This window comes from Bemisia tabaci, chromosome 2, assembly GCF_918797505.1.
Source record: "Bemisia tabaci chromosome 2, PGI_BMITA_v3".
NCBI lineage: Eukaryota > Metazoa > Arthropoda > Insecta > Hemiptera > Aleyrodidae > Bemisia > Bemisia tabaci.
In genome coordinates, this window is record NC_092794.1 from 73,650,046 (window position 1) to 73,664,129 (window position 14,084).

Consider the following 14,084-nt stretch of genomic DNA (forward strand, 5'->3'; position numbering starts at 1 on the left):
AGGAAAGAATGAGGAGTGATCCCCATGACGGATATTATAAATGGTACAATAATTACTTCTTTAAGCTTCCACAGTCGCTGTATTTCAGTTGCTAAGGGCAGATACTTTTCGATCTTATCTCTATACTTAGCATCTACATTGGCATCAGCAGGGACTGAGATATCCATTAGGTGAGCAATGCCCTGATTTTTATCTAGAAGGACCATATCTGGCCTATTGTGCGGGATAGTCTTGTCGGTATAGATGGTAAAGTCCCAATATAATTTATAGGCATCATTTTCCAGCACTGACTCAGGATTATATTCATAATACGGAGGCACACTGTCCAACAGGTTACGATGTAATGAAAACCCTTGGTGGATTATTTTGGCTACTGAGTTATGTCTCCTGGTGTATTCGGTACCAGCTAGGAGTCTGCAACCTGCTGTGATGTGATCAATCGTTTCAGGACATAAATGACACTTCCTGCATGAGTCATCAACGGTCCCATCTTTAATGACGAATTTCCTATAGTTTCTTGTACAAATGACTTGATCCTGGATGGCGAGTATAAAGCCTTCCGTTTCCGGAAACAACTGCCTGCTCTGAAGAAATTTGTAAGACAGGCTCATTGGAGATATATTATTATTATCATTATTATTATTATGATGATTATTATTATTATTATTTTTATTAATACCAAGTTTCATAAAGATCGATCAAAAATAAAGGAGCAAAGAAAAAACAGAGAGGAAGTCAAAAAACATACAATCTGTGAGGCGAATGACCTATAAGATGGAACACAAACATACAGTTAAAAATGGAAGACAGTTTTGAGGAGATACTTAAGTGCAGGCAGACTAACACTATGCACATGAAAGAAGTAAAGGGATGGAAAAGTTAGCGAGGGAGGCACACAGTTTGAAGATCGAATGCGATCGAGACATGCGACAAAGGACACACGGTGGCTTTGCTGTGATGTGACACGACCTTGATTCAACCTGTTCAGTGCGGTGCGCATGAACAACCTCGTACCTCCAGGTAATAGCGAAGCGTATACCAAGTTTAAAGAAAATTGCTTTGGCCAATTTTTCTCTAAGAGGGGCAGAGTGAGTGGGAACACCAGCTTTACATAAAGTAACATGAGGAATTCATGTTAAAACCAATGCACTTTCATTAGAAACATCATAATGAACCTATTTTTTCCCCTAGAATATTCCTGCTCTGAAACAGCAGCTTGTAGTCAATCTGGGCTTAAAACCCATAAAAACGAATTTACTTTCTCCGAGCTTAACTGTTTTTATTCAATTTTTGAATTAAATTTAAAGTTTACACCTCACCTCATGATTCCAAAAAGGAGTCGTAAGTGCAAAGGCTTTTCTTATAATATTCATTTAAATGCACCATGCGCTACACAGACAATTTAATTGTGAAAACGCAGAGAAACCTCTCATAGTACCCTACTATATCCGCATTGTGAGACCTTGACTTTGAGAGCTTTATTCAAGCTTGAGAGTTCTTTTGAGACCAAACACTAGCATCATTCTATTTTTTGCAAAAATGTGTTACATATTACATGGATATTTTTCTTGTGGAAATTCCATTGATTTTATGATTTATTTCATACTTAATTTTGCTTTCAATTGAACAAAATATTCCTTCATTTATAATTAGGGTTCTTTGAATAGGTTGAATTTTTACAAAAATTCAGGGAAGTTTATCTGTATTGGCACTGATTTAACACAGAGTAAACTTAAGATAAAATGCTTTATTTTGTTTGCATGAAACTTGCTAGAAACTTGTTACAAGTTAGTCAATTGGATGAAAAATGCTTAAAAGTTTTTGTTCGACCTTGCATGGGAAGAGATTTAAATACAGATGAATTGAAATTACAGAGGTACAGACAAAAATATAGAAAAAATTTCCAAGTATTCAGTTACATGTGTTCTGACTGTTGCAAAGGAACAAGCTGATAAAGTCTGACGAGCTTCCAAATTTTGAGAAACACAATTGCATTGAAATTAAGCTGACATGGCAGTGACGAGGTGGTAACACAGTGCATCATACTCTCCAAGATCGCCAGAAACTCGCCGAATTTTAAGCTGGGAAGAACCTGAGATAGTGCTCCGAACTTCAAGCTCAATCTGAAGTCCGGTTGGAAACTCAAGGACATTGTGCCGCACCTGCGCGTTGACTGCTTTCTTGATCAAATTTACAATTTCAGGAGCACCTAGTCTAGAACAAACGTCTGACAGAGCGACTTCAAAAGAGCCGCTAGAAGTTTTGTGCAAGTCAGCGGCAAATACTGGGAACTTTTTGCAGTTTAGCTCATTCTCATTAATATTCTCATTGAATTCTAGAAAGGACTTAGAATAAAGGCTATTTTTCTGATCTGGATACTCACTTTCTTGGCTAGAAATAGAGTGTTGATGACTGTTTTGGGACCTACCAATACCACGGGTTATTGATGGTTGGGTGAGATCACAAGGGGAAATTACAAAACAAGGCACAGTTTCAGTAGGAGATATGTACGAGTCAGGACAACAGTCCATTGGAATGTCATCCTCTAGAGGCACTAGACTTCCTAATTCGTCCGTCACAGATATCTGAGGATTTGTTGAGAGTTGAACTCGCTGGGGTCCATCTGCAAAAGAATTGAGAAGAATTGTTAAGAAATTTTTCATCACCAGGGTTTTCAATTGTGCAACTTTACTAAGAGGACGTTCATAAATTATGTGATACTCAAGGGGGCAAAGGAGTCAAGGAATGCGTTACACAATTTTGTTTTTACAGAGTCTTTATTCTCATCCCTTACAGATTTTAATTAAATGTCAGTATTTGACAAAAGAATGTTGATTAGAAAAATTGCAGTTGGCTACACTCAGAAACAGCATACATTTTTTTTTAGTCTAGGGGCCACCAAGTCACTTTCGCATGCCACCCTGAAACTTTCAGGGTATCTTCTAGGGTCCCTGGGACACATTTTTCCAGCGATCAAAATGTTGGCACCCCGGGACAACCTATTCAAAATGGCCGTCTTGTCCAAAATGGAAGGGTCCGTAGATGCTCCCAAAAATCAACGATTTACTCGAAAATTTTCATAGACATGCAAAATTGACCAAGGACCATAACCCTGATGTTGAGGATCATTCCTGGCCGCCAAATCGGGTTTTACAACTGGAAATACACAATAATTGATACCTTACGTGGCATGTCACCAACAGATTTTTTTTTTCTTTATTCTGAGAGGGTCGTTTTGACCGCCACATTGGATTTAGGCATAACCCTGATGTTGCGGTTAATATCTGATCGCATATTTGGATTTTACGACCAAAAGTATATTGCAATCGAGATCTTACACGACACATTTCGGACGGAATTTATTTTATTCTATAAGGGTCATTTTGATCGCCATATTGAATTTAGGCCTTATCCTGATACTTGGGATGACTTCTCATCCAGATTCGGAAAATTGACCCCAAAAAAAATAGCAACACTATTTTTTGTATGAAAAATCTCTGCAAAGAACCATGTAAACGGCTTGAGTGCCTCCCTAAGGTAAATAAAATCCAGAAACCTACATACCATTAGAAAGCTCTATTTAAAAGGAACATTTTTAAAAAAAAAGTTCATTGAAATCGATTGACATGCAGTGGAGTTATGCATTTTCAAGGGTTTTCACTTTAAAAAATATCAACGTCGCACATCGGCAGCCCAAGGTGAAAAAACGGCTCGTGTTGGACACCTTACTGCTCTGTGTAATTATTCCGACGTAAATTGAACGTAAGGGACCCCTGGTTCACGAATGATTCAACGCCTTGCAGTCCTGACAGTGATAAGATGCATTCACATTGCGCAAAAGCGCATGCGACCAACTTTGAGCGGTCATGTCTCGGAAACTAAACGTTTCCCCAGGATAATCTTGTGCTTGTTAGAAAAATGAAAACCTGAACTCTCATTTGAACTGGTTTTTGTTTAGATTCCGTCGATTCCACGATCATGGTAAAATAAAAACAAAATGTTTGTGTCTATCAAAAACTGCTTAAACCGCGCAAGTGCCGCTTAAAGCCAAGTAAACCCCAAAAAACTATACACCATTAGAAAGCTTTATTTAAGAGGAATTTTTATAAAAAGTTCATTGAAATCGGTTGAGATGCAGCTGAAATATGAATTTTTGAAGGTTTCCACTTTAGAAAATGGCAACGGCGCAACCCAGCACTTCTAAGCAGAACGGCGACCTGTTTTGGGCGTCTCGAAAGATATTGCATCACCCCAAGTGTTCAAAATTCGAGAATGCCTTGAGGCATTTTTGGCCGTTTTCTTACACACCTCTTTGTGTCTTCCTGAAAGGTCATTACGGCCGCCATCTTGGATTTTACACACCGTGCAACAGGCAATATAATGATGAGACTGAGGCAGTTATTACAATGTCTCCACTGACTGGAACTTGGAACACAAGTTTCTTTGAAAATGTCACTAAACTGGAAATTGCAAAATATTAAATTCGTCGCTTAATTTACTGGAGTGGTGGTTCTTGCAGGTTTGAACTTGACGGATCATGTAACCAGAGGGTATGAAGAAGTTTTTTGGCACTAAGTTGAAGCAGTAGAGTCACTGGGGTTATAGCAATGTTCATGTAAATTTTTCAGAATTTTACAAAAATTCCGATACTTTGGGGGAGAAGTAAATTTTTTCTCAAAGTTAAGGGGCTCAGAGGTCCAAACTCAGCGATGCCTTGTGTAAAATATTGTGCTGAATATTTTTGGTCCTTTGACAATTTTGAATATCTGTGAAAATTTTGGAGTAAATCATAGATTTTCGGGAGCACCTCCAGACCCTTTCATTTTGGACAAGGTCGTCATTTTGAATATGTTGCCCGGGGTGCAGTCATTTTGATTGCTGGGAAAAGGTGTCTCAGGGACCCTAGAGGACACCCTGAAAGTTGTAGGGTGGCATGCGAAAGTGACTTCGTAGCCCCTCGACTAATTTGCAATGTCTCCAAATTTCAGCATACACTTTACTTTTGAGAGGGAAAACAAATCAACCTGATGTCTTGAAACTTTTGCCATTTTTTTGACCAGTTTATGATCATTCGAATGAGATATCAGGTCACTCTGTAGTCGTAGTGTTGGTCTCTTCTTTGGAAAAAAAATCTAATTGTAGAAAAGAGGTTTATTTAAAATCGGCGATTTTACCCTACGCTTGGATTTTGCCTGGAGTTGGATATGTTGTTCCCTATCACAAAACACGCATTTTTCCGGCATTGGCAAGTTCACCCGAAATTTTTCCCGCGCGCTACGGCGTTGCCAAGTTGAAAACAGGCAAATTCCGTAAGTGGCATCAAAATTGAGCTATGAAGTTGCGGTTTTAACGAAAATTCTCTAAAAATTACGCACTTTTAGGAAATGACCATGTTTTTAATGTCGCATTAATTTTAACATGCATTATTGCCAAATTTCCGATTTTTAAATTCGACAAATGTTACATATCCGCAAATACCCAAAAAGGCTATCTTCAAATTTGAATAAAAAGTTGTCTAATCGATAGTTCGTTCGATTCCGCATCCATCGATATATTATAGCTCGCTGGGAAACTTTTGGTTCGCGAGATATCATCATTTTTGTGAACAGCTTTATGGAGCGACGACACTTTTTGAGTCCGGGCGGATAGAAATTTTAGCCTCCAAAAACACCGGGTAGCATTAATTCCATGGTTTCCTATGTAATTTTTGGCGCTGAATCCGAATTTGACCATTTCATAAAAAAATTGTCACCAAGATGTTGCCAAATTTGGCAAAAATTGCTTAAAATCGGCCTTTTTGGCGGATTATAGCCTGTGACTTGCCAGGAGTTGATCACACGACAAAATTGGTTATTTCCACAGTTAAAACTCGTTAAACTATCTACAAGCTGAGTCAAATTCTTTCTGCTCACGGTAAAATTAAACGCGCGACAAGCAGCAAACTGAAAAAAAGACACCAAAATTGGCGCTTTTGCGGTTTTTGTCGTAAATTTCTTGTCTTCCGATTAAGAGAGTGTTTCTTGACTATACTAATGAACAACATGAGCAGAATTTAATAAAATTGAACAATAAAATAAGATCGAACATATTCCAATGTTGCCAAGCTTAAACAAAATACTTTAATTTTCGCTGGTTTTTTCGATATTATTGTCCTATATTCTTTGTTCACCTCTTATTTTTCAATTTTATAAATGTATCTCTCTTGCAAAATAATACACTTCTGTAGAATAATTTAATTTACAACTTAGATATATACTAATAACTAGGGTATTTAGTTCAGAGAGGAAAAATTCATAAAATAGTGAGTTTTATCGAATCGTGTCAATAAACCACATTTTGAAACAATAATGGAAAATTTTCTGCTAAAAATTAATGAATAAAATGTACTCCTCAGACTGACTTCATTAAAACAAGACAAGACGCATTGCAATATTGCCAAAATTACGTACAAATCGTTGAATTTTGGCGGTATTTGACCGTCATTATTCATTACCCTATATTTAGTATACAATTTTCTGAGATACAATTTTCATTTTCTGAGATAATGGAGTTTAATAGAAAAAAGTAACGACACCAAACTGAAGAAGACGCCCAGGAAAGGACAATAAGGGGCTTAAAAAGGAACAAGGGCGCTCCAAATTACTGAGGACCTGTGGGTGGATAAGGGACTATGGCGGTTAGGCGTCGCGGGGCCCGAGAGATTGCTGTTAAAGCGGCTCTTTATCTATATATTATATAACAATACAATAGTTTGTCGTTACACTCGTCGTAATTCAGATTTTCCTAAGAAACATTCTCTTAATCGGAAAACAAGAAACTTACGATAAAAACCTCGAGTTAAAGTATTTTGTTTAAGCTTGGCAACATTGGAATATGTTCGATCTTATTTTATTGTTCAATTTTATTAAATTCTGCTCATGTTGTTCATTAGTATAGTCAAGAAACACTCTCTTAATCGGAAGACAAGAAATTTACGACAAAAACCGCAAAAGCGCCAATTTTGGTGTCTTTTTTTCAGTTTGCTGCTTGTCGCGCGTTTAATTTTACCGTGAGCAGAAAGAATTTGACTCAGCTTGTAGATAGTTTAACGAGTTTTAACTGTGGAAATAACCAATTTTGTCGTGTGATCAACTCCTGGCAAGTCACAGGCTATAATCCGCCAAAAAGGCCGATTTTAAGCAATTTTTGCCAAATTTGGCAACATCTTGGTGACAATTTTTTTATGAAATGGTCAAATTCGGATTCAGCGCCAAAAATTACATAGGAAACCATGGAATTAATGCTACCCGGTGTTTTTGGAGGCTAAAATTTCTATCCGCCCGGACTCAAAAAGTGTCGTCGCTCCATAAAGCTGTTCACAAAAATGATGCTATCTCGCGAACCAAAAGTTTCCCAGCGAGCTATAATATATCGATGGATGCGGAATTGAACGAACTATCGATTAGACAACTTTTTATTCAAATTTGAAGATAGCCTTTTTGGGTATTTGCGGATATGTAACATTTGTCGAATTTAAAAATCGGAAATTTGGCAATAATGCATGTTAAAATTAATGCGACATTAAAAACATGGTCATTTCCTAAAAGTGCGTAATTTTTAGAGAATTTTCGTTAAAACCGCAACTTCATAGCTCAATTTTGATGCCACTTACGGAATTTGCCTGTTTTCAACTTGGCAACGCTGTAGCGCGCGGGAAAAATTTCGGGTGAACTTGCCAATGCCGGAAAAATGCGTGTTTTGTGATAGGGAACAACATATCCAACTCCGGGCAAAATCCAAGCGTAGGGTAAAATCGCCGATTTTGAATAACCCTCTTTAAAAGGTTGCCATTGGAATGCCATGGTCTTGAAGTTCAGCCATGCTATGAATGTAAATATTATTTCTATTCCTGATCTGGAAAATTCAGCTACTACCTTTGCGGCGGTGAAAGATTAATTTCCCAATTTTATCCATCAAATTTAATCTGTAATTATGGATTTGGAACGATGTTAAGCTAGTTTCCAGGCAGAATTTATCGAGTCAAAATATTTCCGCATAATATTCAAAAAGGAATAAAGATGAATGGTTGTTTTACTAACTACTGTCCCCATCATGTATTTGAAGAAAAATAAAAACAACAAATAATACCTGCATAAATCCATAAGTTGAAGTACTAATGTGCTGCATATTTTAACTATCAGCCATTTTTGGAATTACCTCTGCTATCTTTGTACCCTCATACTTAGACAAATTTATGTTCATAAGAACAGATAGCTGAGGATCATACCGCTTTTGTGCAAACTGATAATTTTAAAGGACAAAGAAAGAACTTACAATTAACCATTTTTGTAATTTGACGTCAGGTTTGCAATTTTTTTATACTTTACAGCATCATTACATGGCTTCCTTGGGGAAGAAGACAAAATTAACTGCATCGGCTTGCCCATTGGGTACTGTAGAATGCGGCACCGTTGCTAGCTCATTTTCGCCAAAATTGTTAGTTCAGCGGTATTGGTCCTCAGCCATTGATGTGTGCATGGGATTTGCTTGCAACAAAATTCTTTTTAGCATATATACGTAATAATACATATTTAATTAGCATATCAGGTTCTAAGTTCTACTGAAGTGAAAAATAAAAAATGTTAGATACATACTATGTTCTTCTTCAATGATCGTCAGTTGGAGCTGTGAATTAGGAGGAGAGTGAGTCACTCGGAGATCAAGTGGGCTCATTTGCTGTTGAATTGCTGTGCCTTGTGATATAGAGCCAACATTAGCACCTGAACAGGTAACCAAAGGAAAAATTCAGGCATGCTTGGTAATAAAGAGCACTAAGAGCTAAGATTTCATTGCACGTAAAAAATAATTTTATCCCAGCATGAAAGTTGCGGAACATGACCAGAGTTACAAAATCATCGCAAATCTTACAATGCACTACAATTCTATTGGGAAAAAATGTAAAACGGGTGATATTAATAAAGAGAAGATTGACTGTATCTCATTCAGCAGAGAGTTACCGACTATTTAGTTGTTTTTTTTTACACCATCTGTCAGATAGACCTGAGACACTGATGCTAATACAGCACTTCCTCACCCAATTCCCTATTTTACGCTCTGCCCCAGGTGACCTTTGCGCTATCGACTTCATTCAAAAACATCATACCTATGATTCGTTTCTCAATAAGAATCGGTGCTTTTAAAACAAGACAAAGTCCTTGGTTATTTTCTGCTGAAATCATCATCGATCCGACTAAAAGTTTGTTTGCTAAGTTTGGTGACATCATAGGAGAAACTTAGGGCATCTCATTTCTTGTAGGCAACGGATCACCACTTGGTGTTGAGTGAAAAACAACCTACAGCTCTAGTCCTGTCCGTGCATGAAAGGGGGGGGGGGGGGGGGGATAAAAATAAATGAAAAATTAAGTAGAGAATGAGAAACAGTGAAGAGAGAGAAAGAGGGGACAAAGTAATGCAGCTCTCTTTGTTTCACATAGAATATGATTCGTGCGATGAAAATGACTGAGACTGATTCTCGACCAAGACACTGACATTTTTTTTGGCATTGGTTCGGAATAATTTGAATTTCCTGCTTGCAAAAAAAACCAGAGTCAGCATGAGGTAAATCGCATACTACAACTTTTTTAGCAGACTTCATAATCAAGCAGTGTTCCTTCCCTACCCTGTGTGGTTCCAAGTGTAATCAAGAAGCAACAGCTGAGTCTCAACACCTATATTTCGGTTGTCATATTTTCTTACATCAAAGGCTGTCACCGTAACGTTCAGTAAGCGATTTGACGATTATGGTTTTTTTTAAGCAGGAAGTTTGAACTCATGCATTGGAAAACTTTGAAATCCTTGTCAGGAGTTACTTTTAGTAATTTCCATAGTACAAAGAGTGTTTTACATGAAATTTTGATGAGAGAACATGTATCATAATGCTTAAATTTGTACCTAGTCGAGTGGTCCATTAATACCGCGCGATAGGTAAAGCCAGAGCTAAGGAAAATAGTTACACCTACTTCTGAGTAGAGTATGACTACGAGAATACGTTGTCGGTGCGTCCTATTTAGGGAACGGGATATCAGAAAAAAGGTATTATAATATTTAGGAAAGGGGATATCAGAAAAAATGTATTAAGTCTGAAAAAATATCTTACCATGAGTTGGAGAGGTTGATGGAGGAGATGGACTTAGTCTAGGAGTGCTAAGGGGAGATGAATTGCTTTGCTGGAGGTGTAATGACTGCATATGGTGGGTCAAATTCATACTGCCCTGTGTCACATATGGTAATCCTGAATAAAAACAAAGAAATCATCAACTGTAATACATGGTTAAACTGGCAGAGGCATTCTCATTTGAGTTGAAAAGGAGTTATAAGTGTGTGATCAAAAATTGTAAAAACCGGCGCTCCGCTTCGCTCCATCTCGGTTGGGGGGGGTTAGCCCCTTGTTATTCAGTCTCAGATCTTAAGGGCAAAATGTTGAGTAGCATGATTACAGCCTTTGGTGGAAAAGTCAGATGAGGAGATCTCAACAGAGGACTGTCTCTGAGCTTATGTCACACGATCAAACCATGCGATCAATATATCAAGGTCAGGTGTTATGATGGGTACAAGTCATCGAATGAGCCAATTTCAACATCAATTCTTGATATATAAGCAGTGAGTGGTTAGTTCATTTTTGTGCCAATAAAGAGCATGAGGTTGCAAAATATTAGGCAATTTGTGCCCAAAATATGGCAGACTGGAAATTTAAACAGCTTATTTTGGAACTACATGTTTTGGACGAAAAACTTCAAGTCACCTTTTCCCGTTTTGTTTGACATTTTTGGGCGTTTTTCGGGTCATAAAATGTAAACTCAATTTTCAGAGGAATTACATTTTGCAATTAGGAACTACTATAACTGCCCCATTTTAGGAACTACTATAACTGCCCCATTTTAGGAACTACTATAACTGCCCCATTTTAGGAACTACTATAACTGCCCCTTTTTAGGAACTACATACATGCCATTAGTCCCCAATGCAGATACGTCCTTTTGTGGATGTCACAAATAGTGGTTCCTAATGGACCACTAGACAAGGTACGAATTTCAGCATTCTGATACATGTTTCTTAACCAAAATTTCACGTAAAACACGATGCGCATGACAAAAATTACCGAAATCAACTCTTTTCAAAGATATCGAATGATTCCTGATGCGTCAATTCAAACCACCCGCTCATTAAAACTCAATGCTCTACATGATTCACATCGTGCGCTAAACATTATCATGACAGTCTCTGCGATATAAAAATCTGGCAACGTGTCTTGACGCTTTGGCTCAGCTATAGCAAATTGCTTATAGTTTGAAGAACACTTGGTGGGAAATGAACATTGCTCGATTGAGGAGCTTGCTGAAACCGTTGTACTGCGCGATTTGACTCACGTAGAGCTTTGAGTTTCTTGTGAGCGGGCAGTTCAAATTCCTCGTAACCAATGTGAAATAAAAACGTTGATATCTTTGTTAGGAGTTGGTTTCAGTATTTTGCGTTGTGCGAATCGTGTTTTACGTAAAATTCTGGATAAGAAACTTGTATCAGATTGCTTAAACTCGTACCTTGTCTAGTGGTCCATTGCAAAATTTAGTCTAATAGATACTTTGTTTTATCTCGGTGCTGACTATGGCCCACTTTCAGTGACTAAAATAATTGTCATCACCTATCAAATTCTAGGGATGTTGTCATGAAGCATTAGATGAACTGTAAAATGCTTTCTTGAAAGTGGTAAGAAAAGGTTAATAAAAACCTCCAGGTGACATTAGGACGTATTTATGCTAAAAGGAACTATAAGCAAGTGGAATTATGGGGTGTACTCGTGGAAGCTGGATAAGAGACAATGTAAAAGTGGATATGGTTCCTTTTGAGAAAATGGAAAAGGGGGATTTGACATAAAGTCAAAAGGAACCGAGCGCTAACGCGTCAGCCGTGGACATGTGACAAGAGCCTTGTGGACACGGCTCATGAGTTAAAGCGCCCCGCTCGTTGTCGTCACAGTTGAGCCCGCTTGTCACCACTGATGTCACTGGACTTCAAATCCCCATTCATTCTGATGGCCCTCAACTAACGAGCACACCCCATCTTTCCACTTACACATACTTGCAGGGACCGGCATAATTTGGTCGTTATAGCCGATAGTCATAATAACCGATAGTTGATTTTTTACGCAATCTCCACAGTTTGAAGGCGGAGAATGAGGCTGCACTGTCATTAGAAGTTGATGAGTTAGAATTGCGCCATTGAACCATGTATCCTGTGTTTTCTTTTAAATTCTTAATGTAAAATTATCATGTAAGTTTCACCCTTATTTTGCGAAAGAAAAACTTCAAAAAAACTAAGAGTTTGTAGATACACAAAATTTTAATTTATTTATTTATTTATTAAAACACTATTATTGTATCAATTTGATTGTTTTAAACCTTTAATATTTTTAATAAAAAAAACTTTACACACTTTAAACTTCAATTTTTTTTTAAAAAAAACGATTCAATGAAAAAACCAAAAATGAGTTAAATTGAAAAATAGTACATAATTTTCTTCTGTTTCAACAAAAGTATTGATGTACGCCATTTGCACCGATTTATGGGTCAAGTTTGATGAGTTTACAAATGCCAAGTCGTACCATTCTGGACAGCAACACCAAAAAAAGCCACTTTGCTGCTCTCCGGTCGCTGTGACTGATAACAAGACCCAAAATTCCGAGGAAACTTCGTCGCTATGACCGATATGTCGCTATAAGCGTCGTCATTATATCCGATACCTAAATACATTGATCTAATGGAGTTTTGGCCGGGACCGGAGAGATTGCGTCGCTATGACCAATATGTCATTATATGAGATATCCACTGTAGTTCTATTTAGCATGAGTATGTCCATTAGATGGACTGGTACATGGGAACAGGCTTCGTAAAATTATAGATGTTCAGTCATTACCTGAAAGCGGTGAGGACGGAGAAGGGGGCTTGACAGTAAGTAGATGCTGCATGTGTTTTTGCTGCAATTCAGCTTGAACCCTCGAGTCCAGACTATTTCCACTGCTCTTCTGCAATTAAAAAGTTTCTCCTGTTATTTTTCAGATTGATTATCGACGGTATAAGTCAGCAATTACATAACTCGTTTGCGGTGTCTGAAAATCTCCGTCTCTGTATTATTTTTTTAAAGGAGAACAAATTGACATCATTCCTTGAAGTTCATGCAGAATCTTCTTTGCACAGAGAAGAAAACTTACAGCAATTATTGTAAAGAGCTGCTGTTGTGTAGTTTTCCGTTTAAAAAATAACGTATGACTGGAAGTCTGCGATGTTGCAAATCGAGTTATGAGATTGCCGACTTACACCGTCGTAATGGGTTATAGATTTTAATTCAATGGAAAATCAAACTTACGGCAATTTTTAAGATGGTACTAAAAAATTAATTGTTCTAAAAAAGTTTTCTCATTCTGAACAAGAGATTTGGATCTTGGAATTTTCTCATTATTTCTTTGAAGAAAATTTTCGCTATATTATGATTACTGGCTTTTCAAGTCATTAGACTCTCGTAATTCAAATTCAGAATTTACTCTCTACAACGAAAAATACATTCAAGACACACACAAAAAAAAGGTAGAAAAGAAATTGGTTTTAAGTGATCATAATGTTGACTTTTCATGGGTAAGGAGCTTAAAGCTCTTGAAACAACTTAAAGTCTGATACTTTTCCCTGACTGACAACTCACTTTAGATCATGGTATCAGGAAAATTCATTTGCCATACAAAAGAACAAAAAAAAATTAATGAAGTTTTAGATTAAGATCTCAGAACCTTTTAATTATGATTATTTACCTCCATAAAAAATACAGTTCTTATTAATTCAAATACTTCAAAGCATTATTTATTCCCGTTGACCCTTTTCATAGCAAGAATAAGGTGCTGCTGATAATGTACATCACAGCGTTCAATTAATTGATCAAACCAATGAAAAATTAATGGGATGACAAGCCAGCCTTCTCAGCCAGGCAAGGGGTTTCTATTCCATGACCAACGCTCTGCGCTTGTTCCACAACTTGCTACACTAGTCACTTCAGGCCTTAGC

General features: G+C 37.4%; 1 protein-coding gene across 3 annotated transcripts in view; it reads right to left on the reverse strand.

The window, feature by feature from the left end:
• Positions 1-1,727: 1,727 nt before the first annotated feature.
• Positions 1,728-14,084, reverse strand: part of LOC109039270 (serine/threonine-protein kinase SIK3) — a 43,050-nt gene continuing 30,693 nt past the window's right edge. For all 3 annotated transcript variants that reach the window (XM_072296213.1, XM_019054675.2, XM_019054674.2), the window contains 4 exons: positions 12,949-13,057; positions 10,136-10,270; positions 8,634-8,759; positions 1,728-2,623 (listed from right to left, as the gene is read on the reverse strand). In XM_072296213.1, coding sequence (XP_072152314.1) covers positions 2,001-2,623; positions 8,634-8,759; positions 10,136-10,270; positions 12,949-13,057 — 993 coding nt within the window. In that variant the 3' untranslated portion in view covers positions 1,728-2,000. The remainder of the gene's footprint in view (positions 2,624-8,633; positions 8,760-10,135; positions 10,271-12,948; positions 13,058-14,084) is intronic.